Source organism: Henckelia pumila, unplaced genomic scaffold (assembly GCF_033568475.1).
Source record: "Henckelia pumila isolate YLH828 unplaced genomic scaffold, ASM3356847v2 CTG_466, whole genome shotgun sequence".
Classification (NCBI taxonomy): Eukaryota; Viridiplantae; Streptophyta; class Magnoliopsida; order Lamiales; family Gesneriaceae; genus Henckelia; species Henckelia pumila.
In genome coordinates, this window is record NW_027331833.1 from 184678 (window position 1) to 207877 (window position 23200).

The 23200-nt window shown below is 32.6% G+C and overlaps 1 protein-coding gene across 1 annotated transcript; it reads left to right on the forward strand.

Annotated features, from left to right (window-relative positions):
• The first annotated feature begins 462 nt into the window (after positions 1-462).
• LOC140872662 (zinc finger protein GIS3-like) lies at positions 463-1398 on the forward strand. Its single transcript, XM_073275550.1, has one exon. It carries the CDS (start codon positions 572-574, stop codon positions 1262-1264), a length of 693 nt encoding a protein of 230 aa, XP_073131651.1. The 5' UTR covers positions 463-571; the 3' UTR covers positions 1265-1398.
• Positions 1399-23200: the final 21802 nt, after the last annotated feature.

Genomic DNA, 23200 nt, shown 5'->3' on the forward strand with positions numbered 1-23200 from the left:
AGTATTTTAATTTATTTTAGGTTGGTTTTTCGTTCTATTTCACATAAACATTACGTAGCAACAGAAAATGCTAACTTGACACATAAAATGCTAACATGTCAAAGTATAATTGATTGTATATACGTCGATATCACGTTAGCATCAGAACAAAATATGATTAAATAACCGAGCAAAAAAACAAAGTTATAACAGCAAAACCCAATATTTGATGATGAAAATGTAAGACATGATATAATATGACTAAAGTGACTATCTTCTCAAATAAAAATAAGAATTATGGTATTATGGATAAGACCCCGTGTTATATATATATATATATATATATATATATATATATATATATATATACAAACGATGGTCTAGCTATAAATAAAAACCTTAACTTAGCTTGGTATATATAAATATTTTCGTAATTTGAAAATAGGTATAAAAAAATTAAAAATCCTTTGAGCTTGTATTAATACCCCCTCCCGATCGCAAACTGTGTGTCCTAGGCAACCATTTTAATTTTCTGTCTCCGACACCTCCTCTCTTTCATTATCACCACAAAAATAACAGTGTTATATTATATATGTACAGAATGACGACGGAGCTACACTACCAAAACAAATCATGCAACAACAATAATGGCCGTTTGAAACTCTTCGGCTTCAACATGACAGCCGCCGATCAAGATCAAGAACTCGAGGTCGACTCCGCCAAAAACCCATCAGGCGCCCCGCCGGAATCATCTGGCTTCCCGGCGTCCGATGGGCGGAAGTACGAGTGCCAGTACTGCTTCCGCGAATTCGCCAACTCTCAGGCCCTCGGCGGCCACCAGAACGCTCACAAGAAAGAACGGCAGCAGCTCAAGCGTGCGCAGATACAGGCCAGCCGGAACGCCGCCGTCTCCTTCATGCGCAACCCCATGATCTCCGCCTTCACTCCGTCCACCCATCTCCTCGCCCCCGCCGGATCTGTGGTGGTCCCCGCGGCGGTGTCCCAATCTCCGTCGTGGGTGTACGTCCCACGCGCGGCGGCGCCCTTCCAGGTGTCGCACGGGGGTGTGTTTCCGGGTTCGACGGGCGGGAGGAGTGTGGGGAGTATATCGTACGGGGGGGAGTCCAGCCTGAATAATATTGGGCCTCAACAACCGATTAAGGCCCACAGTGGGAGATTGGATGGGCCTTCACTCAGTAGGTTTTCTAGACTAGATGATGGGCCCACATTTGATGACTCATTGAGCCTCGACTTGCACCTCAGCTTAGCTCCAGCCGCGCCGTAGAGTGTTACGGATCCGGCTTCCTTATTCAGCTGCAGAGCCGTTTGTCCCTTGTTCCATTTGTACATTTACTTACTTATTTATTATTATTGATTTATTTTATTTTATTTTATTTTATTTTTATCGCATTTGGGATTCGCCAGTCCAGTAGTAAAGAATTTGAAATAATATCACGCAAATCCAAAATCATACAAAAATATTCTTCTCGGATTATTCATTTTTTAATAATATTTTTAAATCAATATATTCGAAATCCTTTAATCACTTCTTGGTCTTTTTTCCTACTAAACTAATGATTTCATATCATTCCTTGAGTAGGCCGTCTTATAATCTAAAACTGCTTAAATAATCCATATTGTTTAATAATTGCATCAAACACTTAAAATATCACTTCGTTTCATGAATATTTTTTCAGGTTTTCTTATTATATATATGTATTATGTTATATATATATACATATAATACATGTGCAACACTATCACTAGTTACTAATTAAGAAAATGTTTGTAACCTTTATAAATAAGTGATTATGAGTTTTTTTTTAAAAAAATTATAAAATTGTAAACACTGCCTAAATCTTGGATGCTCTAGATTTTATTTAATTAAAATAATTATTGCAAACAAAATATGAAAAATAAAACTTCGGGCTACTCACTAAGAGGCACGGGGGGAGAAGACAAAATGAACCTAGCTAGGCATGGATAAAACGTAATGGTGGTTCAATACTTGGTCAATTTATTTTATTTATGATTTTTTTTCCAAATTAACCTTAAACATATAATAAAGGAAAATATCAAACAAATGTTACAAAGTAATAAGGTTATAAATCAAAATTATGGTCAAATTAAACAAAGATTAAATTTAAAGTATTCTCATGAAAATAAAATATGTGAGACTAGACGGGATTTAAAAAAGTCGCAATTTTTTTTTATCTAGTATCATGTGCTATAAATTAGGGTTGGGATATAAAATAGAGGGAGTTTTTTTTTATTCTTATTTTTTTATTTAATTATAGCTCCATTTTTATGTAGTTGATTCGTACAAAATGGGCACCACGATTTAAATAGAGAGAGGTGAGTTGAGTTTTGAAAGGGGCGCCGAATTAATGAATTTTGGATGGAAAAGTTTGTATATATTTTTAAGAAGCTGTAACAAAATTGTAATTTTAATTATATATGTTTGTTGTCACTTTGTGATTATAGTCAGCAGTCATTATTCTCTGTTCAATATATTCTTTTTATGAATAGAATCTATTGTCATCATCGATCCTTAGTGTGCAATGTGTATATTCACATGTTAAGACCAATATCTTGCAACCAAGCTAGCGAGGTAAACCACATAGGCAAATGATATAAGACACCCTCGTTCAAAAAAAATATTTGTAGGGATAATCAAATTCTGGCCATTAGTCAAGTAATTATCGACTTCACCAAATATTTCATACATCCCCTTAATTAAGGGCATGTCAATGTCATATTTATCGACACGTAAAAAAAAAAAACTAAAATCGCAAAAACAAAAACAAGAACGAAAGAAAGAAAGAAAGAATGATAGAAAGAGAGAGAACCAATCAAAATTGAAATTTAACATTATGGATGATCAAAATCACAAAAAATAAATACTTATAAGGATGTGAGTACAAATTTTCCAAAATTTATACGTGAGAGTTTAAATTAGATCTTTACAAATAACGTAGATTTTATAATATTCAAAATGTTAAACTTCTATTTGAATAATAAATTTATATGAAGAACCAATAGAGTTGAGCGTTTTAGGAAGCTTGCGTGTAAGCACGAAAACAAGATAATGCATTCCAAGAATTAAGCACCTAAAGCCTAAAGCTTGTGCTTAAAGCCCACAACTATTTAAAAACCAAAGCATGAAAATAGTCAAAAGCATAAGATAATAATGATAGAACTTTTATTATTATTATTTTATGGGTGTGACTTAAAATTCGTTATTATATGATTATATGTCCCAAGTCGGCGCTCAATTTGCATGCCTCGTTCATGTTTTCAGGTAAATTAAAGTCGCTGCCTCATCATTCTTGTAAGCACACATACATACACGTATGTCAATTAAACACAGTCGCACTTAATTACTTGGGTGTGTACAGCTGGCCAAATTAAGTGGTATATATCATCTTGAATTAGTGGGATAAAATGTTAAGCACATAAGATAAGAGTTATCTCTTGAATATTTAAAACCATCTCGATATACTGATAATTTCGATGAACAATATAAAAAAAAAATAAAAAAATTAAACATCTCGATATACTGATAATTTCGATCAGCTAACAAAACCGTGACGCTGCATTCTAACGCAAGGGTAACAGTAATAACTAATACCTTCCTAGCTATCTAGTTTTGTTAAGAGGCGTTTCGATTGATTAATTATTGGTCAGAATATATTTTTAAAATAATTTAAGTTAATCATTTCACAACGAAAAAAAATAAAAATAAAATTGTTTTTTTATTTTTATAAAGACTCATTATGTACACACTCCATATATCTGGATCTGGAGGCTGGAGCATGGCAATATTGTCTGTTTTTGAGAGCCACCCCCAACCCAGCCCAGGATTAAAAAGAATTTTATTTGTTATAATATATATGTCATTGTTTAAGCTCAACGTTAATCTTAGCCTAGACTAATTTTTTCATTTACTCAAGACTTGGTCCTCCGTTTAAAAAAAAAAAACGAAATAATTAAGTAGAGGAAGCACATCCCCTTATTCATGTGATATTCATGTCATTGTCTTATTTAAGTTTTTCTCACTCGCTCCAAAGTTCAGTTGTATTTTTTTAAATTAGATTTTGTTGTATTTGAACTGTTTGATTTCATTGCCATGTGAAATTGTGAGTTTTTTGAAAATAACTGTGAAATGAGCTTTCGGATATTCTTTTAAATTAATTTCTATTAGTTTCTATAATTTTCTATATACGTTACTTTTGAATTTTCATCATTGAAAAATGGAAACAACGTGTGTGATCAAGTGATTTACTTGAAGGCTTTATAAATTTTGTTGGCATCATTTATAAAATGGAACATACTAATATACTAATATTGTAGTTATCGTTAAATGTTTTTAAAATGTTATTTCATTATAATATTTTATTATACTTTTATGTTACAATTTTTAATTTACCTTATTTTAACTTTTTACGGCGTCAGTCAGTGTCCATGATTAAAATTTTTTCTCATTACGCCCATTATGTCAAGTGATATTGATAATTGATTAGCCCAATGGGATCGAGGGCTCCTCCCAACAACTTTCTTGGCTGGCAGTACTTACAAGTTTCCCTCAAAATTTACTAGTTTTTAGATCATGTTTTAGATATTTTTTTTTGGTAAAACCTTTTTTTTTCATTAACTTAATTAATTTTTTTTTAGTCTTGGCTCTTTTCAAAGTTTCATTTGATATACTAACTTTTAATTTTCGACTATTTTCATTCGATTGCTGATGTTACACAGAAAAATGATGACATGATTTCGAAAAATGCTAATTTATAAAGCTGTTACGTCGAGAATTGAACCAAAATAGCAGTGTACTAAAACCAAACTTTAAAAAGTTAATATACCAAATACCTCAAAATAGACAAGTTAATGAAACAAGGAAAAAATCATTTTCATTATTCTTGTCATTTTATTATTACGAGCATGTGATTATGGTAGTATCCTTTTTGGCGTACCATTACCTCGAATTAATAGTACATGTAGTAATAAATGATAATTCGTGGCATGCAATTAACATATATGATATATGGTACTAGCATATGTACATGTATCTTCATGTTACATGCATGTGTTCAACGTCATTAATTACACATAAGAATTAGTTGAGAATATCGATGTTAAATCGTTGCCACTCACATGACTATATATGCATGAAATAATTAAGTGTGGTCGAGAATATATATACACACACATACATACATGTAACGACTTTGCAGGCCTCAAATTAAATCAATTGGGGACTTTAAACAGAAGATTTATGCTGGTAAAAATATGTAGGTACCAAAGAAATTAGTATGGATTCTTGAACTAATATATATATATATATATATATATATATATGTATGTATGTATATATATATATGTATGATATATATATGTATGTATATATATATATATATATGTATATATGCCTTTTTTAGGTGAGTTTTAATATCTTAATTTAACTCCCATAATTGCTCTCCACTCTCACAACGGCAAACAAGTTATATTAATAGTTTGAAGAGTAAAAGACAAAATTCAAAGTTGCGCGCTAAGCTGAAACCCACGTATGGAAAAACATAGGGCCGGGATATTGTAATATTTTTCGCACAATTGGTTTCAATTATAAGTTAAGAAATATAAGAAAATAGAATATATTGCTTTTATTTAAATATTGAGAAAACTGCAATTTTCGTCCTTTATATTTGTCACTCTGCGATTTCGATCTTCTGTGTTTTCATATTTCAGTTTTAGTCCTGCATGTTTCGATTTTTAGTAATTTCAGTCATTTTTATTCGAAAATGCTGATGTGACATTTGACACGTCATCACCACATCAGCATTGTATTGGTGCCACACAGCGCCACATCAAAAAAGGACTAAAATTGCCAAAAAAAATAAAGATAGCGGACTAAAATTGAAATATGAAAATATAGATCGAGTACCAAAATCTCAAAGTGACAAATATACAGGACTAATTTTTCCCTTAAATATATTCTACATATTTTTAATTTAATATAGGTTTCTATCCTTCTTATAATTTCAATTACGTAAATTTCTAAAAAATCATCTATTTAATTTTATAAATTAACGAGCATAGAAAATAGAATATTACTTACATATTTTTACAATTAATTTTAACAATCAAATAATTTTTTTTACTAATCTTCCCAAATACATATGTGCGCCTATTTCCATTGGGAAAGAAAAAGGTTTTTGACTCCTGAAATATCCTTATTAATTATTTCTAAAATAAATATTTAACGCATTGAAAACAACAAAATAATAAAATATAGATAAAAAAAATTAGAGTCGTTGGGGATTTGGGGAATTTTTTTTTTTTAGACCAAGGAGTCGGGAATTTTGATGAGAGGCGGGACCGCGGGAGAGCGAAATAGTTTTGGTGCGAGCGATTAGGCCCAAAATTAGTTTGGCTCGGTAAATTATTATTTTTTAAAAAAACTATTTATATTATATTTTAAAAAGGATTATTTTGACAGAATAACTAGTGCGTGTCATCACAAATTCTAAATTTGTTTCTAATTTTATATATTTTATATCAATTTTTTTAAAAATATTATATCTAATTATTTTGGTTGGGAATATTTACCATAAATAGTATTAACATAATTAAAACATATAATTTTAAATATAACTATATTATAAAAAACATAAATAGTAAACTATTAAATCATAACATTTACGTTAAGAAAAATAATTTTAATTTTAATGCAATAATGAAATAAAAGTTTTGTTAAAACACATTGTTTTTTTAAAAAATATATAATGTGAGAAATTGCAAAATTATAACTTAGAGGAAACTTGAAATGCGTCGTGGAATGACCTACCATCTACAATTCTTTTGTTCCGATTTCTTTCTGCGACGCATTAAATATTTCGCGTCGGCAAATAATTCAAAAGGTTATCTTTTAGCGACGCGTTAATTTTGTTGCGTCGTCAAAAGACCATAAATAATGGCGGGAAAGATCCCGGGCATGCATGGTTCGATTTTTTAGCGACGCGGAGCGTGTTAATCATTGTCAAAAGTCATATTTAGCGACGCTCAGTGCGCAGGCTGTCGCGGAATGTCATGATTCTTGTAGGCACAAAAGTGCAGGTTGATTTGTGTTTTTGGCAGCCCGTTTGGAAGCACATCGAAAGAGGATGACCCGTTTGGATTACAAACCGTCCTGCCATTTTTTTAAATCGTTTTTAAATTATATTTTAATTTTTATTTCTAATAATTTATGTATGGTTGATAAATTTTGAATTATTTATATTATTTGAAATTAGTTTTAAAATATTTATATGAATTATAATAATTTATTTATAATTAATTAATTTTGAAATTTTATATTATTTATAATGATTTATATATTTTTGATAAATTTTTAAATATTTATATCATTTATAATTGTTAATGTGTGATTTTTTTATTCATAATTTATATATATAACTTTTGATTATATGGACAGATTTGATCGATCTCACGAATAAAGATTCGTAAGACTATCTCAATTAAAACCTAATTTTCTTCCAAATGGACATCTTACCGTATGTATGATACAGAAAGTCATTAATAGCACTCAATTATATATCAGGTGAACATGAATGCCGTCTTTAAATAGTCCGTTTTAAATGAGGATAATTTTCAAATATATTCGAAATTAGCTAGCTACACTTTATGGACGATCAACCTATTAATCATTCATGTACCCAACAATAAATATTAAATAAATAGCAATTGAGTTTTTTTTTTTTTTTTTTTTTTTTGCAACCCAATTAATAGCTATTGAGTTTTAGAGTAGTAGGTTTGTGTTTTTTTGGTTTTCAGTCTAATTATTTGGTCGAAGTTTTGGAATGATATATCTATACTGGATACACGTTTTCAATATTTGATATGAAGTCAACAATATCCAGCATTAATATTATATCATAATTTCCCATAGCTTTTATCTTGATAAATAGAGGCGAAATCCAAAAGCTAATGACACATAAAGAGTGACTAATAAAAGTACTAAATTGCAAATATTTCAGCTAGCAATCAAATCATAAGGCAATATTGTCTCTGCTTGAGTTTTGTCACAGTAAGCTTGTCAATATTTTTATTTATTTATTTATTATCATTATTACCTTTTTTTTTTGGAAGATAGCTAGGCATCCAGTAAGCTTTAAATTAGTGTGTTTGTGTTTTTTCTACATTTGTTTCTTATTTTTATCGAAGCAACTAGCAAAATAACTTTGGTCAAATATTTTTTACAAAAAAAATATGCTCATGTGTATTTGAATACACTCAAATATACTTGAGAGAGTTAAATTTCATTTGTACATGTACTTTAAAATCGTTTTTAGTGTTTTACAAGTTAAAAAATTTAAAGTATGTGTTTGGACAAAATTTTTATAAAATATTTTCGAAAAATATTTATTTATTATTTTTTGAAATAGAAAAATATTTATTAAAAAGTGTTCTACAAATATTGTTTGTAAAGAACAAATTAAATGAGAGTTTTTTAGAAGTTTTAGAATGGAAGACAATAATCAATATCAAAACAACGTTACTTTTGCAATGATAAAATATTTTTATATAATATTTGTCTAAATATATATTTATTCTTAAAACAACATTTTATAAAAATATTTTATTCTCCCATATTTCTCATAGCCTGTGGTATATATGAATTCTCGAGCAATATTGTTGTTAGTTGTCTTCCATTCTAAAACTTCTAAAAATATTTTATTCTCCCATATTTCTCATAGCATGTGGTATATATGAATTCTCGAGCATGCTGGTGCCATATATGTACTACGTTCTTCAAGCCCCTTGCCTAGGGGTGTTATCGAGTCGAGTCGAGCTCGAGTAGCACACTACTCGAGCTCGAGCTCGAGCTCATATTCTACTACTCGAGCTCGAGCTCATATTTTACTACTCGAGCTCGATCGAGTAGTAAAATATGAGCTCGAGCTCGAGCTTTTATATTATATATATATAAAAATTAAAAATATATTAATAAATAAATAAATATAATATTATATTATATATATTATAAAATAAATAAATAAATAAATATAATAAATATAATAAAATTAATTAAATATTATAAAGAAATATATAAATATTATAAATAAATTAATATATAAATATAATATTATATTATATATATTATATTTATATTTATATATATTTATATTATTTTTTAATATATATATATATGGGGCTTATCGAGTAGCTCGATCACATAGTTTCAAAGCTCGACTTGAGTTCGATTGTATGCTCGAGCTGAGTCGAGCTTTGACCGAGCTACTCGCAAGTTGCTCACGAGTAGCTCGGCTCGTTTACATCCATACGGTCTCGCCTTAGTTTTAGACGTAGACCGCTACCTTATTTTTATTGGTGAAAGCTTTTAAATTCTTCATCTCCAATTTAAATCATCTTTATATTTTATGTTTCCCTTGCACTGACATGCATGTACGATACAATACTTTATTATAATGAATTAGAGAGATCACAGTAAATTTGGTCTTTCAATTGACCCTGCATGTGTTTTGAAAGGAAGCATCGTTTTGTATTTTGCCATTTAACTTGTCTATTTTTTGGTTTTAATCAATTTATAACTTTTTAGCCATTGTTTGGTTTGATGTATTATTAATTTATGTATAACTTATCCCAATCAATTTCCCTTTATTTTCGTCATATTATTTATCTATTTTTTAATTAATAATTTTACATCAATTAAATCAAATAAATTATAATCTATATGTCAAATCAAATAATGTATTAACTAATTTTTCTTATGTAATTTTAATTTACATTATATTACTTATTCATGAATTAGTTATCCTATCACTCAAACCAAACGGTGCCTTTAAAGTATAATTAACTTTTAATTTTCGGTTATTTTGATCCAATTGCTCACATGCATGACAACTTGACATGTCATTAGTTTCCAACGTCACATCATCATTTTTCGATCTCATGTAATCATTTTTCGATGTCACGTCAGTAATTAGACCAAAATAATCGAAAACTAAAAAATTTTAGTATACCGAACCAAACTTTGAAAATTTAATGGAGTAAAACAAAAAAATGAACAAATTAATGGAAAAAAATATTTTCCCATTTTAATTTGTCTGATCGAACAAAATTCGGTTCATGATAAACTATTGGCCATACGGGAAGGGATGAAGATTGTCCAAGAAAAAGAATTTCAGCGATTAATTATCTCATCCGATTTACTTCTATCAGCACAAGCAGTTGGTCCATGTGCATCAGAGATAAAGGGATTTACCAAATTTAGCTATTGCATCTCTATTTTAAGGAGGTCGGTCAATGTAATGATCCATTTCCTAGCAAAATTTTATGTTTACTCTCATACACTTTTTTATTAGGTTTCTTCATAATTTTCCATCTTGATTGGTTAATATCGTAACGAAAAACATTAGTTCTCATCAATAAATGTTACAATTAATTTACATGTCAAAAAATTAATAATTATTCATACACTTATATTTGATAATATAATAATTAATTTCATAAAAAAAGCACTCCATACATGGCATGTGTTAAGTACAACTATAATATAGTGTCTGAAGATGTTTTTTTGGGCTTTAAGCACATGCGTAGAAATGCTAATGCCTCGACTCATAAATTGGCCAAGTTTGTTTTGTCTAGTCCTAGTCATTCGTGGTGTTTTGTTGATTTTCCTCTTTGGCTAAAAGAGGTTGTTTGTAATGATATTTCTGAGTAATATATGTTCTTTAGTCTCAATATATATATATATATATATATATTTATATTGAGACTAAATAACATATATTACTCAGAAATGTCATTACAAACAACCTCTTTTAGCCAAAGAGGAAAATCAACAAAACACCACGAATGACTAGGACTAGACATATATATATATATATATAGAGTTTTGCTATGCTACCCACCTTTGGTGCCCACCTCCATGCCCACCTATGAGGTGGAACTCATCCATTGGATGAACCATTTGTATATGATTAATCTCATCCATTGAATGATTGTCACATCATAGATGGACATGAAGGTGGTCAACGAAGGTGGACAGCATAGCAAAACTTATATATAATATAATATAGTATAGATATTGGAATCATAAAAGACCCAAATCATTTTTATATGGGCCTAGTGACGGAGAAGGCCTGTCACAACTGTAATCTAATTGATTGGTGGCATTATTGTATTCATTATTTTGTTGAGAAATCCATGTCCAAAATCTTACTACTGTTGCTTATCAAGGCCCATATATAAGATAAGTTATTAAATAAATAATTAACGATAGTCACTAAATTGTCATTAAAAGTAAAATTAAAAAACAAAAACATTCATAACCGATAAATAAAACCTCCACCACTGATATAAATTTTTTTTTACAATTCAACACAATGCGGTGTAGTGTGAAAGAACTCTGATCCTCGGAATATCATATACTCACTTAATATTTTTCTTTATAGCTGCTATTTTAGTTTATGTTCAACAACGGCAATTTATTATCAATCATATCATCCAATGCATCGCATGCTATTTTAGTTTGTGTTCAACAACCGCAATTTATTATCAACTAGTATCTTACGCATGCGATGCGTGGATTATATTTTGTGTATAATATGATTAAAATTGGATGATATGAAAATTATGACTATGAAATTAAAACATAAACACAAATTAATTTTACAATGACTAATACATATATAATGTGCGAAAAAAGTATTATTAAAAATTATGAAAAAGTTTCTTAAATACAATATTTGTCGAGTGATGCACGAGATGTTATTTTATACAATTAATTATAGTTTGTAGGTAGACTGATAAAAGATACAGTGAGATGTTTATGGATGTTCGGAGATTTCAATCACTCTTACGTCACCCCTTCTTTCACATCGAAAGGATATCACTAGAAGACTTTGAATTTTATAACACAATTGTAAAACCCTACTCCAAGACTAGGACTTACACACAACAGCCTATCTCAAAACTCCTAGTTATAACTCAGTTTCAGTCCTAGACTGATAGGATACAAGTATTACAAACTCGATTTGAACTTGCACAAAAATAATCCTTGAATGATCAGAATAACTGTTTAAGTGTTGTACTTCGAGTTTCTTGATCAGATTGCTTAACAGAAGTGAAGGCTTGAATGTTCAAATTTTCCCGGGAGCAAAAGTTGTTCCTCGATTGATCAAGATGCCTATTTATAGGCTTCAGAATCCAACAATCATAATTTTGAAATGTCTTTGATAGATTTTGAATTATTTATGTTGCTTCATCATTTTCACTGACATTCTCTGTACCCAACATCTTTTGGGATAACGGCGTTATGTTTCAGAGATGTTAGAGTACAGAAAACTTTATCCAATCCAAGTCGCGATGATGGACTGATGTAGTATGTAAGGCGTTTCAATCGACCAGTCTACTTCTTTGGTACTTGTTTTCGCAATATCAGTTTGGTAGCTCAGTTTAATACCTTTTTTCATGACATCAGTCTGGTATCTCATGCAAAGGTTCAGTTTGGATATTTTCTTTGAAGAAATCAATTTGGCTAACTTAAAGTCGCGCTTTTCTTGGTAAAAGCAGTTTAGCGCTTTTATTAATAAAGTCGCTCTTTTCCTTGAAAACTCGGTTTGGCGTTTTTACTTTATAAAGTCATGCTTCTCTTTAGGGTTGGTTTGAAGCAGTTTAGCTCTTCAGTTTGGCTCCTTTCGATATGTCAGTTTAGCTCGTATAAACACCAAAACTTAATTCTTAACAATTTTTCCCTTTTTGGTGTTTATCAAAACTTAGATTAGGCTGAGGTAAACTGATCTTGCAAATATTGCAAATAAACTGAGATCAATTGATCGTGTAATAGACTGAAGCTTGCAAATATTGCAAATAAACTGAGATCAACTGATCGTGTAATAAATTGAAGAGATAATAAGAGAAACTGAACTAATTTTCCCCATTTTTGATAAACATACAAAAAGAATATAGAGCGAGTTGCGAATTGCTTCAATTAAGTAGATTCAAGTGTAGATAAAATAATGAAGCAAAAGAAACTATCTTCGATCTGACAAAGGTCTTTGATGGTAGTAACTCTGACTGGAAGAAGATTGACGAGTAGATTGACTCTGGTGGCCTGGTGTCGATTGGTTGGCATGTACTGAAGAATGCAGAATTTGCCTGGAGATGTTAGTCAAGGATTCAATTTTTCGGGCAATCCCTTGACAGTTGGTGTTCATTGATGTCTGGAGAGACTGAACATGTGCTTCTAAAGTATCAACTTTGGTCTCCAGATACTCATGAGACTGTCGAAGTTGAGACAGTGATGAATTCACCTGACTGAATTTAAATAACAGCTCATCCAACAGTACAAACTTATCTTGCAGTTTGACCATTTCAGCGGTCAGTGAATTTCAAAGAAACACGATGTTGTTGTCTGTTTGATGTTGATTGACTTTAAGAGCTTGAAGATCTTTCGAGAGAGTTCGCAAGGATGCTTCCATTTCTGCTAAGGCTTGAATTAAATCATCATCCATATCAGGTTTTGGTGATAGATCTTCTTCATTAGCAATAGTGCTTTCTTGGCTCAGAATGCTCAAGAAATCAGTTCTTTGAGCTTTGAAAGGAGGCACAACAATGGTTACTTCATCAACCTTTTCTTTTCCTTTTTTTTTTTTTACCTGAAGAAGGTCTTGCTGCAGAGTGAAAGAAAACCTGCACTGACTGAGGGGCTAATTCAACTTCAATATTTTCATCAACTTCAGTAATAGTGCTGGTATTTGAGGTTTTACTCAATGAGCCGGTAGACTGACTGGATGGAGAAGCACATTCAAACCGATGAACTGGTGAACTGAAGAACCAAGAGGGTATTGTCACAATTTCTGGCTTGACCAGTGAGTGTGAATGAGAAATGATGGCTAGATTTTGTTCTTTGGTGTTATCTTCTTCAAATGATTCTAGATCCAGAGAGGGTATATCAAAAATTTGTTCTGAGGGATCTTGCAGGACATCAGTGGGATGAGGATTTTCTTCTTGTTGTTCCAGTAATTGTTCTTATTTCTCAATTTCTGGTTGTTCCACAACATGTTCTTCTGATGCAAAATGTGAGACTACTTGATGAACAACTTTGTCTAAGTTCATTAGAGGCAGCTCAAACAAAGTTAGCTCAGTTTTTGGTTTGTGGAGTGGTTGTTCAGGGCAAGTGAAATCAGCCGAGTCTTGAACTTTGATAGCTTTTTTTTGTAGTTCTTCAAAGACTTGATCAATTGTATGCACTGATGATTCAGTTGAGTGACGAGCTTTCTTAGCCTTTTTGCTATCAAATTTGGGTTTGGATCGGGACTTATGTTTCTTTTCAATATAAGGCTCTGGAATAACCAGTTCCTTATCTTCTTCCCAAACCTTAACTCTCTTTTATAGAGTAATTAAATCAGTGTCCAATTGAGTGAAAACTGATCTATCCTCATATGCAGTTCTAGCAGTAGGATCGTAATTCTTCTGGAGCTTGGCTAGAATTTGAGTTAACTTCTTGATCCTCATTAGGTCAAAGAAGTATTGCCTTCTGTTAATGGCTTCTTGAATATCAACAATTTTGACCACTCTTAGAACAATCTCCTCATAGCGGACAAGTCGGTTTAACTCTCCTTTTTTTTTTTTTTTCAGGTGACGAGCCAGAGTGGAAGTTCTATACTTATACCATTCATCATAAAGTGTATCGGTGCTCTGCTCGGAATACTCAAGGACTTCATCCATAGTTAGGTAAATTTGGACTTGAACTGCATTGGAAGGTCTGTCAGTATCAGATGATGAAGCAATTAAGATTTTAGGTGACCTTTTTGAATGTTAAGACCAGAATGAGTGCACTCAATTATCTGAGTAGATGAAAGGTTTCCCAATGGCCTTGCTGGAGGAAGAATTGTGGAAGGAGAATAATTTGAAGTGATTCTTGACGAACATTGACCAAATTTTCTTCATCAGTTTGTGGTTCCCATGAAGGTTCAACAATTTGAATTGGTTCGACTAGCATTGGTTGTTTTTTTTTAGGATCAGATTTTTGCTTTAGTGAGTTGTTCCTTGAGTGTTTCATCTGAGGAACTTGAAGCAATTGAAGTTGGGACGATTGCTGATTTTGGGGCCAGTGAGATGATCAGTTTGGTAGGAGAGATGACTGGTTTGGCTTTGGTTGCCTTTTTGGGAAGAGGCTTGATGATCTCCTCACTATTAGTTTCCTCACTAGCATGGATGAGTAATTTCCTCTTCTTTATGGTGTTCTTCTTGGTTGCAGTCTTGGGCTTCTTAGGAAGGGCATCAGTTGACCCCTTGGATAAAAAATCAGCCAATTATTGTGCATTCAGTACTCGATACTTGTTGAGAGTAGATGTTTCCTACAACTTAGTTCCCAAGGAACCCAGCAATCTACTAATTTAAATAGCATATCCAGATGATTGCTTTTATTCAGTTATCATATTAAAGAAGATTTTAAATAGGATGCTCCCCTAATTTACCTGTATTTCTTTGGAAATAGCAGTCATGACTCGAAATTTCTCATTAGTCAGTTTGCGAGAAGGAACACATCTGCTAGAAGTTGATATTCCATTTTTATTTCTCTTTTGAAGGTTGAGAGACTGATAGGGTTATCAGTGTTGGAGAATACCTTCTGCATTTCTGTAAGATCAGTAGCAGAGATAGTTGAAAAATCAATTATCCATTGTGTTGGTAGACTGAACATCTGAGCAAAGAAGGTTTCATTGATTTGGATTAAATGTCCACCCATGGAGACTTGGAGAGTTCCATCGTCAGTTGTAGGGCATTTGTGATACAGCAAAACAAGGTCCTTTTGATAAATATCCAAAGATTTGGATTCAAGAAAAGATCATAGACCAGACTGCTCGATTTTTCGGCAGACTGAAGTGATGTCTGCATCATTCATATTGTATAGAGATTCGAAATCCACTATCAAAGCATTGAGAATGTTTGCTGGAGAAGAATTTGCCATGATAGTTGTTGAATCTGAAAAGGAGATAAAAGTGTGAGAGTGAGGAATCGTTGAGAAAATGCTCTTAGGTTTTGAAGAAGGTAAACTGAAATAGAAGTCACAAAAGATATATATACATATACGTTAGTAAGGATATGTTTGCCATCGTGCCAATTATAATTCAATTTTTTTAAATAAATAGTTCAAATAATGCGGGAAAAATACCTATATTTCCCTCTAATAGTGACAAATAATATCTATAAATATCCTCCAAAATGATCAGTAATCATTCTAAAATAAAAAATAGAAATTAGAGTATCAAATGGATAAAATTGTTTCTCTTTTTGGTTTTGGTCGAGATCCTCTGAATTTTTGTGAGGCCTGTAGGGACAAATATTTTGAGTGTGAGAGGAAGATCGAAGATAAAGTTTGGGAGAAAGTGATGTCGATTTGGCTTAAGATTGAGGAACTACACATGTACCACCATTCCCTTTTTCCGCCAAGAAAAGAGGCTGAGGAATTGACTATCAGGAAGGAAAAGTACATGATCTGGCTAATGTGTTGGATCCAGAGCTCATGTTTACAAATAAAAGTGTTCACTATCTGATGCTCCGTGAAGAGTATCAAACACTTCTCGATATTGAAACCTCTGATGAGCTCATGGATCATGCGGCAGCTCCTCTACAAAAATGGGTGATCGAATGGAGTCGAGAGATTTTATTTAAGCTGTTGAATCATAAAGATTTGTAATCGCATTCCTTACTATATTATCAATGAAAGTCTCTCTTTATTTTGATTTAAGTAACATTGCAATGTTAGGGTAAACTGATAAAATGAATATACTATGTAATGAGAATAAGTAAACTGATCTAAATGTTAAGATCGTGAAAAAATGGGTAAACTGATTAAATTTAAGTGACATGTAAAAATTGGTAAACTGATTAAATTTTATGACCCAAAACAATGCTATGATGACAGTTTGAGTGAGTGAATACACTCTTCACATTCCTTATCATTTTATCTTTTATTTTAAGTGACTCTTCGATAACTGTGAGAAATCTCCATAAAAATAGATACTTCTACAGAATTTGTATAAATTATAGCATATAAAAAATGGAAGAACAAAAGAGAGAGTATGAGGTTTTTGTTGATAAAAAGTTAGAGCTTCTGAAGGCAAAAGCCCTTGCACTTCAAACTCGCGGAGCAAGGCTTCTCAACCCTGAGGAGACTCATCGGTTGGAGAAGTACAAGCAAAGACTTGGAAATGACAATCCTGCGTATTTCCTGAGTAGAGAGGGAATTCAACTGATGCTGCTGAAGAAGGAGTTGAAGATGGTGACACTCTTTGCCTCCTTTGAGGAGTTAGAGGAAGGCGAGATCAACGAGTGGATGAGCTTCTGAAAATTTGCAGTAGAATGTGAAATAGAAATTATAACCCAACATTTATAAATAAAAATTTTATTTTGTTGCTATTTGTGTTTATTTCATTTTCTTGCTCATGCATACGTATAATAAGATACACGCAAAGTAGTGTAAACGACTTATAACAATCATATAAGCAAGTTCCCCCTTAAATCATGCTTTATTTTGAGATAAAATGAGCAAAAATCAATTTAAATCTTCGTTAATAAAGTAACTTAAAAAACACAACAAGATTTAAACAAATTCACAAATCTTGAGTATTCATTTTACCACCCGAAAAAAAGGCAAACTGATGATTGACCGATCAGTCTAAGGTTTAAGCATTCTCTTAGTCTACCCTGTGCCAGACTGATGAAAATTGTAAGATACCAATACAAATTAGTAACAAGATTTCTTCCTTGGTGAATTTATGATAAATCAATAAGGCCAAAAATATTTATAAAGTAAGAAAACTTAGTCTCATGAAGTGGTTTGGTGAAGATGTCTGCAACTTGTTGTTCCGTTGAGATGTGCTCCAGTCGAATGTTCTTCTTGAGTGCATGATCTTATATGAAATGATGTCTAACGTCGATATGTTTAGTTCTTGAATGAAGAATGTGATTGTAGGAAATCGCGATTGTGCTGGTGTCATAACAGAATATTGGCGATTCTTTTGCTTCGATTCCATAATCCCTCAACTGCTGTTGCATCAATAGCTGTTAAACACAGAAGCTTCTTGCAACTAGATACTCTGCTTCCGTTGTAGAGGTTGCAATGGACGTTTGCTTTTTGCTGCACCAAGAAATCAGTCTATCTCCCAAGAATTGACATGATCTACTTGTGCTTTTTCTGTCCAATTTGCACCCTGAATAATATGCATCCGAATAGCCAACTAGATTGAAATAGTTATCCTTAGCATACCATAACCCAACATTTTGAGTTCCCTTAAGATATTTCAATATTCGCTCGATAGCTACATAATGGGATTGCTTTGGATTTGATTGAAACCTAGCACAAAGGTAAACAACAAATACAATATCATGTCTACTGACTGTTAGATAAAGTAGTGACCCTATTAGTCCTTGATACATGGTTGCCTCAACTGACGTTCCCCCTTCATCTTATCAAGCTTAATTGATGAGCTCATGGGAGTAGTGACAGCTGTGCAATTTTCCATCCCGAAATTTTTGATAAGTTCTTTGGTGTATTTGGTTTGACATATGAAGATTCCATTCTCCAATTGTCGAACTTGTAAACCGAGAAAGAATTTCAGTTCACCCATCATGCTCATTTCAAAATTTTCCAAGTTCTAGGAGCCTGTTTCAGTCCGTATAGAGCTTTATTTAGATGGTGGATATGGTCCAAAAACCGATGATTAATGAATCTTGGGGGTTGCTCAACAAAGACTTCCTCTTGAAGATTTCCATTTAGTAAGGCACTCTTAACGTTCATTTGATATACTTTGAAGTTTTTGAAAGATGAATAGGCAAGGAACATACTTATAGCTTCCAGTCTAACTAGTGGTGCATAAGTTTCATCGTAATCAATTCCTTCCTTTTGCATATATCCTTGAACAACTAGTATTGTTTTGTTCTTGATAACTGTTCCATCTTCATTTAGTTTATTTCTCAATACCATCGAGTTCCTATAATAGCTTGATGATATGGCCTTGGAACAAGATCCCAGACTGAGTTTCTGGTAAACTAGTTTAGCTCTTCTTGCATCGCTTCTATCCAGCAACTGTCTGTCAATGCATCATCAATTTTTTTTGGTTCTGTTTGTGATATGAAAGCTACATGAATAAGCTCTTTTATCATTTGTCATCTTGTCTTAGTGGTGCAACTGGATTCCCTATCACCAGATTTGGTGGATGTGTTTTTGACCATTTAAGATTGGGTCCAAGTTTTCCTTCAAGATCTAGTGTTCCATAGGCAAGGAACATCTTTATAGCTTTCATTCTAATTACTGGTGCATAAGTTTCATCATAATCAATTTCTTCCTCTTGTCTATATCATTGAGCAACTAGTATTGTTTTGTTCCTGATAACTATTCCATCTTTATTTATCTTATTTCTGAATACCCATCAAGTTCCTATAACAGCTTGATGAGATGGTCTTGGAACAATATCCCAAACTGAGTTTCTGGTAAACTGATTTAGCTCTTCTTGCATCGCTTATATCCAACAACTATCAGTCAATGCATCATCAATTTTCTTTGGTTCTGTTTGTGATATTAAATCTGCATGAAGAAACTCTTTGATCATTCGTCCTCTTGTGGTGCAACTGGATTCCCTATCACCAGATTTGGTGGATGTTTTTTTTGACCATTTAAGATTGGGTCCAAGTTGTCCTTCAAGATCCAGTGTTTCTCTTTGAATTGGATCACTTATGTATCCTTGATCATCCACTGTATTATCATTGTGATACTGATCTTCCTGAATATCTTGCTGATAATTTTCATCTCTCTCAACTGGTTGAGCTAGTTGATCTTTAACTGCTTGTTCAACTTGTATGTTCTCAACTGCTGGATCTAGTAATTCAGGTTCTGGAGTTTGAAGATATTTTGATCATAGATGAGCCATCTTCACTATCATCCTCCAGCTGTATCTCCTGGAATCGATCTGAGAGTTGATTGACATTAGTTCTAGTTTCTATGGACACTGTTTCATCAATGATAATATGAATAGATTCCTCAACATTTAATGTTATTTTGTTAAAGACTCTATAAGCTTTACTAATAGAGGAATATCCAAGAAATAAGTCCTCATATGACTTTGCATCAAATACAGTCAGATGATTTTTACCATTTTTGTGAATGTAGAACTTACAACCAAACACTTTGAAGTAAGAAACATTAGGTTGTTTACCATTCCAGATCTCATATGGAGTTTTTAAATGTTTCTTACATATCATCGATCTGTTCTGAGTATAACAAGCAATGTTCACATCTTTTGCCCAAAATCTTTGAAACACCCCAGAATCAACTAATATTGTTCTCGCAGCTTCTTTTAGAGTTTGATTTATCCTTTCTGCAACACAATTTTGTTGTGGTGTTCTAGCTGCTGAGAATTCATGTTTGATTCCGTGATGCTCTAAAAACGAAGACAAAGTTAGATTGACAAACTCAGTTCCCCTGCCACTCTTGATTTTGTCAATCTTGTTAGATTTTTTTTATTAAAAAGTCTTTTGAAAATCTTGATCAGTTGGGGAGCAGTTTGGTCTTCAGATTTTAAGAAAATGACTCAGGTGAAACGAGAGTAGTCATCGACGATAACAAGAGTATACTTCATTTTTCCTAAGCTTGTTACTGGTATAGGACCAAACAAGTCAATGTGCAACAATTCCAAGCATCGGGTGGAAGAGTTATAACCCTTGTTTTTAAAAGATGACCTTACTTGTTTCCCAAATTGAAAAGCTGAACAAACTTTGTCTTTTGAAAAATCAATTTTAGGCAGTCCTGCTACTAGCTTAAGCTTACTCAGACTGGAAATAGCCTTGAAGTTAAGGTGATTCAATCTCTTGTGCCATAGTGCGTTTGGATTTGGAAGCTATGAGGCAAACTGGTTTGCTAGACTGATCATTCTATCATACTTTGTATGTGTTTCCACACCTGTTTCTTGTTAAAATAACATCACCAGAAACATCCTTGACAAGGCATGAGTGTTTTTGGAATTCAACTACATGCTTATAATCACACAATTGGCTGATGATTATCAAATTATATTTCAAATTCTCAACTAGCAAGACATCCTTAATGATGATTTTACCATATATAATCTTACCCTTACCCACGGTCCTATCCTGTGAGTTATCGCCAAAAGTAATTGTAGGTCCATTGCATTTAGTCAGTTCGGATAGTAGTTTGGCATTTTCGTCATATGTCTTGAACATCCACTATCTAGATATCATAATTCATCCATATTTTCTTCAACACCTGTTACCTACAGTCACAAAGTTGAATAATTTTTGTACCCATATCTATTTGGGTCCACGGGGGATTAATCCTTTAGGAACCCAAATCTGGATTATTTTCACAAGTTTACCAGTTTCAGTGTTCCTATAGGTTTGTGAAAAATTTTGTGCTCTAGGTCGTGGAAAGTGATGTGCTTATGACACAAAATGTTGTTTTCTCTTTCCCAAATTGTTGAGTTGCTGGTACCGCTTCTGAACAGGACGTTGATTATGATACTGGTTTCGATTTCCTTTCATAGGATTTGGTTGAACCCTATTAATCCGATCAAGACTTTTAGCAGTTTCAACCTTAACTTCCCCAGGAGTAAAACCGATACCAAACTTGTTCCTGTTCATTTGCTCAACTGACTTACAAATTTTAGGACAAGTTTATCATGGATTTCTCCATGTTTATTTCCCATACATGCTCGTACAAAGTGTATGAACTTGTCTTTGCACATGTTTAGTTTGGGTAGAGTACTCGGTTCACCAATGGTCTCAGTTTTACCAACCCTAGACCGCTTTTGTCATTTGTGGGTTTTTGTAAGCTTTACATCTCTGTAATCATACTAAAAGACTTATTCCATGAACTTATCAAATCATTTAATCTTTGATTTTCAATTGTAAGATTCATGTAATCCATCTTAAGTTTCTTATTCTCAGTCTAGAGCTTAGAAATCTCTGTTTCAAGACTCATTTTCTCAACTGACTGTTCCCAGTTGGTCTCATTTGAGGTGTCTTGCATATCCTCTTGCTTTGATTTTCTTTGATTTGACTTCATCGAATTCTATGGAAAACTTGTGGTACTCATTTGTCATTACATGAAGTGCTGTGATAAGATCTTCTCTGGTAAATTCATCGGAGCTAAAGGAAAATACCTGCTCACTCGTAGATGCATGTTCATGATCATTTGCCATTAAACATGTCACTTATTCTTCATCATCGGTGGAGCTAGAAGAGTAGTTGATTCATCTGATTTGCTGTCAGTTTCTGCCCATTTGGTTTTACTTTCCTCATCAACAAGTGCTTCATGCTTCTTCTTGAATGAGTGCCTGGAATCTCTTGAGCTTTTCTTCTTTTCAAACTTTTTCTTCCCTTTCTCAGTTGATCTTATTTCATCTTTCTTTGGATTTGGACAATCTTTTATGAAATACCTTGTTTTTCCACAGTTGAAGCAAGTTCTTGGCTCCTTTGCTGATTTTTTCTTCTGGAAGTTTCTTCTGTAGGATCCTTCCTGATTTTTCCTCATAAACTTTCCAAACTTTCTTACAAATAGTGACATAACATCACCACTTATCTGTTCAGCAGTTTTTTCAGTTGGGGACTGGAGATTCCATTTTAACTGCTGCTAGAGCTTTTGTCAGTTGGGATGTAGATTGATCCTCTTCTCTAGTCTTCAACTCAAACTCATAAGTTTTGAGGTCAGCAAATATGTCATGCAATTCAAGTTTATTAAGGTCTTTTGACTCTTTCATAGCCATAGTTTTCACATCCCATTCTTTAGAAAGACCTCGAATAACTTTAAGTATGATCTCTCGGTTTGGGTAAGTCTTTCCTAATGCATTTAGTTCGATCACAATACTACTGACTCTTTCATCAAATTTTGTCATGGATTATCCTGGATTCATTTTGATGTTGTCAAATTTTTGTGTTGCGACAGATAACTTATTCTCTTTCATCTATTCGTTTCCTTGACAAAGTTGAATAAGTTTTTCTCAAATTTCCTTCCCTGTTTTGCACATCTTGATCTTGCTGAAGTTAGTTTTTATCAAGAGTCTTATACAAGATATCCTTAGTCACATTGTCAAGATTGGCTCTTTTTTCATCTTCTGCAGTCCATTCAATCCCTTGTTTCTCAATGTATTGTGGTCCACCACTGGATATAGCTAAAGCAGTG

What these genes read in the sequence shown, in the direction of transcription:
- LOC140872662 (XM_073275550.1), top strand. Translation starts at nt 572, where the DNA reads ATGTACAGAATGACGACGGAGCTACACTACCAAAACAAATCATGCAAC.